At 41.7% G+C, this 8,950-nt stretch overlaps 1 protein-coding gene across 6 annotated transcripts in view; it reads left to right on the forward strand.

The window, feature by feature from the left end:
* Positions 1-7,055, forward strand: part of ankfn1 (ankyrin repeat and fibronectin type III domain containing 1) — a 167,371-nt gene extending 160,316 nt beyond the window's left edge. For all 6 annotated transcript variants that reach the window (XM_061876025.1, XM_061876024.1, XM_061876026.1 and 3 more), the window contains 3 exons: positions 4,108-4,330; positions 4,392-4,584; positions 5,900-7,055. In XM_061876025.1, coding sequence (XP_061732009.1) covers positions 4,108-4,330; positions 4,392-4,584; positions 5,900-6,572 — 1,089 coding nt within the window. In that variant the 3' untranslated portion in view covers positions 6,573-7,055. The remainder of the gene's footprint in view (positions 1-4,107; positions 4,331-4,391; positions 4,585-5,899) is intronic.
* Positions 7,056-8,950: the final 1,895 nt, after the last annotated feature.

Raw genomic sequence — 8,950 nt, forward strand, 5'->3', positions numbered from 1 at the left:
CATCATCATTAGGATTACATTACATCATCATTAGGATTAGATTACATTACATCATTATTAGGATTAGATTACATTACATCATTATTAGGATTAGATTACATTACATCATTATTAGGATTAGATTACATTACATCATTATTAGGATTAGATTACATTACATCATTATTAGGATTACATTACATCATTATTAGGATTAGATTACATTACATCATTATTAGGATTACATTACATCATTATTAGGATTAGATTACATCATTATTAGGATTAGATTACATTACATCATTATTAGGATTACATTACATCATTATTAGGATTAGATTACATTACATCATTATTAGGATTACATTACATCATTATTAGGATTACATTACATCATTATTAGGATTAGATTACATTACATCATTATTAGGATTACATTACATCATTATTAGGATTACATTACATCATTAATAGGATTAGATTACATTACATCATTATTCCGATAATATTGCATTACATAATTTTTAGGGTTAGATTAGATTACGTCATTGTTAGGATTAGATTAGATTAGATTACATCATTATTAGGATTAGATTACATTACATCATCATTAGGATTACATTACATCATCATTAGGATTACATTACATCATCATTAGGATTAGATTACATTACATCATTATTAGGATTAGATTACATTACATCATTATTAGGATTAGATTACATTACATCATTATTAGGATTAGATTACATTACATCATTATTAGGATTAGATTACATTACATCATTATTAGGATTAGATTACATTACATCATTATTAGGATTACATCATTATTAGGATTAGATTACATCATTATTAGGATTAGATTACATTACATCATTATTAGGATTACATTACATCATTATTAGGATTAGATTACATTACATCATTATTAGGATTACATTACATCATTATTAGGATTACATTACATCATTATTAGGATTAGATTACATTACATCATTATTAGGATTACATTACATCATTATTAGGATTACATTACATCATTAACAGGATTAAATTACATTACATCATTATTCCGATAATATTGCATTACATAATTTTTAGGGTTAGATTAGATTACATCATTGTTAGGATTAGATTATATTACATAATGATTAGGGTTACTTTGCATAATTATTGAGATTAGATTGCATTACATCATTATTAGGATTAGATTAGATTATTATTAGGATGAGATTTGAACATTATTAGGATTTGATTAGATTATTGTTACAATGAGATTATTAGTATGATTTGATTATTGTTAGGATTATATTATTATTAGGATAAGATTAGATCATTATTAGGGTTATATTATTGATAGGATTATATTATTATTATGATTAGATTAGATCATTACTAGTATTTGATTATTATTATCCATCCATCCATTTTCTACCACTTATTCCCTTTTTTTGGGTCGCGGGGGGCGCTGGCGCCTATCTCAGCTACAATCGGGCGGAAGGCGGGGTACACCCTGGACAAGTCGCCACCTCATCACAGTGATTATTATTAGATTAGGTTATTGTTAAGATTACATTAGATCATTATTGAAATGTGATTAGATTCTTATTATCATTTGATTATTGTTAGGATTCTCCTTCTCATTTTTGTTTTTCTTCTCCTTTTCTTCCTCCTACTCCTTTTCATTTTTATTGTTCTTATTCTTCTTCTTATTTTACTTTTCTTTCTCCTTTTCCTTCTTCTGTTACTTCTTCTTCTTCCCATTTTTAATATTCTTCTTTTTGTCCTTCTTCTCCTTCTTCTTATTCTTCTCCTTCTTTATCTCCTTCTTCTTTTCCTTCTTCTGTTACTTATTTTCCTACTCCTCCTCATCCTCCTTCTACTCATTTTTCTTCTTCTTCTCCTCCTTCTGTTCCTCCTTATTCTTCTCCTCCTTTTTTGCTTCTCCTTCTTCTTCCTCATCACCGTCTTCTTTTGCTCTTTATTCTTTTTTCCCTCTTCTACTTCATCTTTTTCTACTACTTATTATTTGACCTTCTTTTTCCTCTTTCTCTTTCTTCCTCTCTTCTTTTTCTTTATCTTTCTCTTCTTGATCCTCCTCTGTCAGCATTGCAAATAAAATCATCTTCCTGATTGTCTTACCTAATTGTCACATTTTCTTACTTGAATATTACTTTTTCATTCCATTACTGACGTTTCCTGAAAGTGTCGTCAAAATCATACCTTTTTGTTTTTTGTTGCTCGTGTTGTGTTGATGTGTGTGTGTTCTTGTTGCTCAAGTTGTGTTGATGTTTGTGTGGTCTTGTGTTGATGTTTGTGTGCTCGTATTGTGTTGATGTTTGTGTGCTCATGTTGTGGTGATGTTTGTGTGTTCTTGTTGCTCATGTTGTGTGTGTGTGTGTGTGTGTGTGTGTGTGTGTTCTTGTTGCTCATGTTGTGTGTGTGTGTGTGTGTGTTCTTGTTGCTCATGTTGTGTGTTTGTGTTCTTGTTGCTCATGTTGTGTGTGTGTGTGTGTGTGTTCTTGTTGCTCATGTTGTGTGTTTGTGTTCTTGTTGCTCATGTTGTGTGTGTGTGTGTGTGTGTTCTTGTTGCTCATGTTGTGTGTGTGTGTTCTTGTTGCTCATGTTGTGTGTGTGTTCTTGTTGCTCATGTTGTGTGTGTGTTCTTGTTGCTCATGTTGTGTGTGTGTGTTGTTGTTGCTCATGTTGTGTGCGTGTGTTCTTGTTGCTCATGTTGTGTGTGTATGTTCTTGTTACTCATGTTGTGTGTGTGTTCTTGTTGCTCATGTTGTGTGTGTGTGTTTTTGTTGCTTGTGTTGTGTGTGTGTGTTCTTGTTGCTCATGTTGTGTGTGTGTTGTTGTTGCTCTTGTTGTGTGTGTGTGTTCTTGTTGCTCATGTTGTGTGTGTGTGTTTTTTTTGTTTGTGTTGTGTGTGTGTGTGTTCTTGTTGCTCTTGTTGTGTGTGTGTGTTCTTGTTGCTCATGTTGTGTGTGTGTGTGTGTTCTTGTTGCTCATGTCGTGTGTGTGTGTTCTTGTTGCTCATGTTGTGTGTGTGTGTTCTTGTTGCTCATGTTGTGTGTGTGTGTTCTTGTTGCTCATGTTGTGTGTGTGTGTGTTGTTGCTCATGTGTGTGTGTGTTCTTGTTGCTCATGTTGTGTGTGTGTGTGTTTTTGTTGCTCATGTTGTGTGTGTGTGTGTGTTCTTGTTGCTCATGTTGTGTGTGTGTTGTTGTTGCTCTTGTTGTGTGTGTGTTTGTTCTTGTTGCTCATGTTGTGTGTTTTTCTGTTCTTGTTGCTCATTTTGTGTGTGTGTGTTCTTGTTGCTCATGTTGTGTGTGTATTCTTGTTGCTCATGTTGTGTGTGTGTTCTTGTTGCTCATGTTGTGTGTGTATTCTTGTTGCTCTTGTTGTGTGTGTGTTTGTTCTTGTTGCTCATGTTGTGTGTTTTTCTGTTCTTGTTGCTCATTTTGTGTGTGTGTGTTCTTGTTGCTCATGTTGTGTGTGTATTCTTGTTGCTCATGTGTGTGTGTGTTCTTGTTGCTCATGTTGTGTGTGTGTGTGTTTTTGTTGCTCATGTTGTGTGTGTGTGTGTGTTCTTGTTGCTCATGTTGTGTGTGTGTTGTTGTTGCTCTTGTTGTGTGTGTGTTTGTTCTTGTTGCTCATGTTGTGTGTTTTTCTGTTCTTGTTGCTCATTTTGTGTGTGTGTGTTCTTGTTGCTCATGTTGTGTGTGTATTCTTGTTGCTCATGTTGTGTGTGTGTGTTCGTGTTACTCATGTTGTGTGTGTGTGTTCTTGTTGCTCATGTTGTGTGTGTGTGTTCTTGTTGCTCATGTTGTGTGTGTGTGTTCTTGTTGCTCATGTTGTGTGTGTGTGTTCTTGTTGCTCATGTTGTGTGTGTGTGTGTTCTTGTTGCTCATGTTGTGTGTTTGTGTTCTTGTTGCTCGTGTGTGTGTGTGTGTGTGTGTGTGTGTGTGTTCTTGTTGCTCATGTTGTGTGTGTGTGTGTTGTTGCTCATGTTGTGTGTGTGTGTGTTGTTGCTCATGTTGTGTGTGTGTGTTGTTGTTGCTCATGTTGTGTGTGTGTGTTGTTGTTGCTCATGTTGTGTGTGTGTGTTCTTGCGGTGCAGCAGCTGGACGAGACGCGGCGTGACCTCCGCTGGCTGACAGACGCGCTGCAGTACGCTCGCTACAAGCACCCTCGCGGCGGCGTTCCCGTCACCTGCCTGGTGGACGCCAGCGAGGCGGGGAGCGACTCCGGCCAGCAAAAGAACGACTCCGCCTCCTCCAACATGGACTCCCCGCCCACGCCGTCCCCCTCGCCACAGCTGAGCCACAGGAAGGCCATCAGCGGTGAGCGTGCTGGTCGGGTGCGTCCAGGTGAGGTTTGAACCCGGCTGCTCCTCGCCCGCAGACTCGCTGCTGTGCTCGGACGAGGACGGCTTCTCGGAGGTGTTCCTGCCCACGGACAGCGACTACGACTCCAGCGACGCCCTGAGCCCCCGCGAGCTGGACCTGCTGTACTCGCCCCCCCAGGACCTGTCCCAGCAGGCCTTGCACTCCCTGGGAGGAAGTGCCCCCGACGTGCTGCAGATCCACGAGCTCAGGTGAGTCCTTTCCCCGCGAGGCAGGAAGTGTCGTCGTCCGACCGAAAGATTACAGTCGGTCATTCCTGTGAGAATCCTGCGTGTGACTGAAGCATTAAAGTTAAAGTACCAATGATTGTCACACACACACACACACACACACACACACACACACACACACACACTAGGTGTGATGAAATTAATCCCTGCATTTGACCCATCACCCTTGATCACCCCCTGGGAGGTGAGGTGAGCAGTGAGCAGCAGCGGTGGCCGCACCCGGGAATCATATTTGGTGATTCAACCCCCAATTCCAAGCCTTAATGCTGAGTGCCAAGCAGGGAGGTAATGGCTCCCATTTTTAAAGTCTTTGATATGACTTGGGGGTGGGGGGAGGTTCATTTATCCAGAACTAGCTGCAGTTTGCTCAAACAACCACCAGGTAGCATCCGTGAGCAGATAATATCATATCATCTCTTTCTCCCTGGGACTTATCAGGTCTTCACAGGGTAGGAAACGCCATTCTTTACTCGTGTTTTATGTGAGGAATGTGACAAAAATTTACCGTCAATTTTCTGACTGTAAGCCACTACTCTTTTCCTCCACTTTGAACCCTGCGGCTTATAATACGGCGCGGCTGACTTATGGATTGTTCTTCTCTGACAGCCACATTGCAAATAGTTTTTAAAGAAAACAAGAGGACACGCTGAAAAGGTGTTGCAATGTTCTTCCATTTAGTGCTTTCAAACGGAAGTAGAAGTGCCGTCCATAGCGTTCCTTCATTCATCAATCCAAACAACGTTTGTAAGTTTTAAAATATAACTACAACAATTCTTACTTACTAAAGTGTCCCATGTGTGATGTCTGTAGGAGTGTTGTTCATCCATATCTGTATGTGCTGTCGTAATGTAATCAAGCTAACGCCGTTAGCATTAGCTAATATGCTAAATGTTGTATTGTTTCAGTTTCACAAATTGCTGAGTAACTTCACCAAAACGTCACCGTGGTGTTATTGAGTCCGTTGAGCTGATTGGAGAGCGAGCTTGCGCAGCTAGTGGGTCCATGACCATGGCTTTTGTTTTGTTTGATCGGCCGTTTTACTGCCTTGTTACAGACACAGTTTGGAAACAATTAAGGTATGTAAATAAACATTTACAAAATATATCTGTGTAAATAACTAATTTCGCAGCGTATATATCTGCGACTTATAGTCCGGTGCGACTAATATATGGGGGTGGGGGGGTGGCTTATATGCCGGTGCACTCTTTAGTCCATAAAATATAATAGTCCAGACCCACTCTAGGCTGCTTTGCTGCTAACAGATGATTCTCACCAGGTACACCACCCCCCCGCCAAAGGACCTCCCTCTTACCCCGGCAATGAAGGAGGCCCCCCTCCTGGCCCGCTCCCCATCTCAGACCAAAGACTCTCCTTTTGCTTCCGGTCTGCCTCGCTCCCCCTCCCTGCCCAGAGCACTGCCCACCTCACCCTGCACCCCCCTGTCCCCCAGGTTCCCCGGTGACCTCCCCCTGTCCCCAACCTTATGCGACACCGCCCGGAACCTGCAGGGCCTCTCTCTCTCTAAGGACCCCCATGAGAGCGCCCCGCCCCCGAGGGCCCTCTCCAACCCTCCGTCCAAGCGCAAGCTGCTCTCCAGGAGCCACCGGGGCCAGTATTTCAGCGGGCCGCAGCGCTGGCTCAGGGGCCACAGCGGCGAGTGTCACACGGGGTCCTTGTCCGAGGGCGTCTACACCAAGCAGCGGGACCCCGACCCGCCCCTGCCCGAGGACCCGCCCCCCACGCAGGGCCTAAACTATGTGAGCCGCACCACCTGCGTGCTGGAGAGCCGTAAGGCCCGCCTCCGTGACCAGAGGCCCCACGTCCGCAGGATCTTTGTGGAGGATGCGCAGGTGGTGGGGGAGGAGCCAGTAGGAGCGGCCAGTCAGGACGTAGACTCGGACGACCAAACCAACGCCCAAGTGTCCGAGATACTCAGCAGCACGTTATAGGCTCCGCCCCTTTGAAGATTTGACATTGCACTCGGCGGGACTTCCTTCTTAGGCCCCGCCCCCAGCCGGACCATGTGACTTTGAGGCAGCCGCCGCTCACCGAGGTAAACTTTTTCCAGTTTCTCTTCTTTTGGGAAGCAGGGCCAAAAGCTGCTGAACAATCACAAGGTCACTTTGGCCCCGACCGAGTGGCCCTTAGTACGGCCCCGAGTGAGCCATCGGGCCCTTAGTATGCCATTGTGGCTCCAAGCGAGCCATTGAGGCCCCGAGTGAGCCATGGTGGTCCAAAGTGGGCCGTGGTGGTCCAAAGTGGGCCATGGTGGTCCAAAGTGGGCCGTGGTGGTCCAAAGTGGGCCATGGTGGGCCATGCTGGTCCAAAGTTAGCCATGGTGGTCCAAAGTTAGCCGTGGTGGTCCAAAGTGAGCCATGGTGGTCCAAAGTGGGCCATGGCGTTTGTCAGGACTTTGTAGATTGTAGAATAAAGTTGCTCAGACTTCCTGGCGTGGACTGTTACACATGATGTTACACATGATGTTACACATGTATCACCTGTTACGTGTGATGTTATGATATGTTACACGTGATGTTACATATGATGTCACACATGATGTTACACATGTATCACCTGTTACATGTGATGTTACACATTATGTTACACATTGTATTACACATTATGTTACACATGTATCACCTGTTACATGTGATGTTACACATGCATCACATGTTACACGTGATGTTACACATGCATCACATGTTACACGTGATGTTACAAATGTATCACCTGGTACATGTGATGTTACATGTGATGTTGCACACGTATCACCTGTTACATGTGATGTTACACATGCATCACATGTTACACATGATGTCACACATTATGTTACACATGTATCACCTGTTACATGTGATGTTACACATGATGTTAGACGTTATGTTACACATGTATCACCTGTTACGTGTGATGTTACACATGCATCACATGTTACACATGATGTTACAAATGTATGACCTGGTACATGTGATGTTACATGTGATGTTGCACATGTATCATCTGTTACATGTGATTTTACACTTGATGTTACACATGATGTTACACCTGAGGTTACACATGTGTAACATGATGTTACACGTGTATCACATGTTACACATTATGTACACATGTATCGCATGTCACACAACATGTTACGCATTCTGCTACACACGTATGGCAGGTTACACATCATGTTACACAGGATGTTATTCATGATGTTACACATGTGCAACATGATGTTACACATGTAGCACATGTTACACGGGTGTAACGTGACATTGCACAATATGTCACACATGTATCACCTGTTACACATGATGGTCAATGCAACAGGGACACAATCTTTGCACATTGACCACCTAAAAAAAAGGACAGGTGTTTGATGGTGACTCTTAGTAAAGTTGTGACGGTGTGGATCTGCTTCTCCTCTACTTGAAGTCAATGTACGCTCCCATGACTCCTCCCACTTCTTCTTACATCAAAGCATGCAAGTATGTTTGGACTAGCTCACATCAGTACTATTAGTAATATTTACTATCAATAGTATTATTTACTATGATTAATATCACAGTGGAACCTCCATTTACGCACTTAATTGGTTCTTAAACGTGGTTCGCCAACCGAAAGCACAAATCATGTAAACATAAATAATTGGTTCCAGCCTCCACAAAAGTCCATATTTTAGTTTTAAAAAATGCCCACTTTGAAGACACGGTAATGTGTATCTTTATATATATATATATATATATATATATATATATATATATATATATATATATATATATTCATGTATATTAGACCCTTGGGCCGTGGCGTAGCAGGAGAATGTTGCTGCAGTTGACATGTCAAGTGTTTGTGGACACATCTAAAGTCATCTTTAAGACCGGCTGGCACGCCTCCAAAGGGCAGCGCTGGTTTGTACAGGAAGTGATGTAGGGGGCCCCGCCTCTTCATGCAGGAAGTGATGTCATTAAAATGGCATCTCCCATAGGGGCACAGTGAATGAATGAATGAATGAAACAGTAGCTGAGACATGAGACATGAGACATGAGACATGAGACATGGTGGTCACACAGGCAGCATGTAGGACAACACAAACACAGGTGCTCGTAAATGGAGGTTCTACTGTATTTACTATCAGTAGTACTATTTATAATCAGTAGTACTATTTACTATCATTAGTACTATTTACTATAAGTAGTACTATTTACTATCAGTAGTATTATTTACTATCATTAGTACTATTTACTATCATTAGTACTATTTACTATCATTAGTACTATTTACTATCATTAGTACTATTTACTATAAGTAGTACTATTTACTATCAGTAGTATTATTTACTATC

This window comes from Nerophis ophidion, linkage group LG17 (genome assembly GCF_033978795.1).
Source record: "Nerophis ophidion isolate RoL-2023_Sa linkage group LG17, RoL_Noph_v1.0, whole genome shotgun sequence".
Classification (NCBI taxonomy): Eukaryota; Metazoa; Chordata; class Actinopteri; order Syngnathiformes; family Syngnathidae; genus Nerophis; species Nerophis ophidion.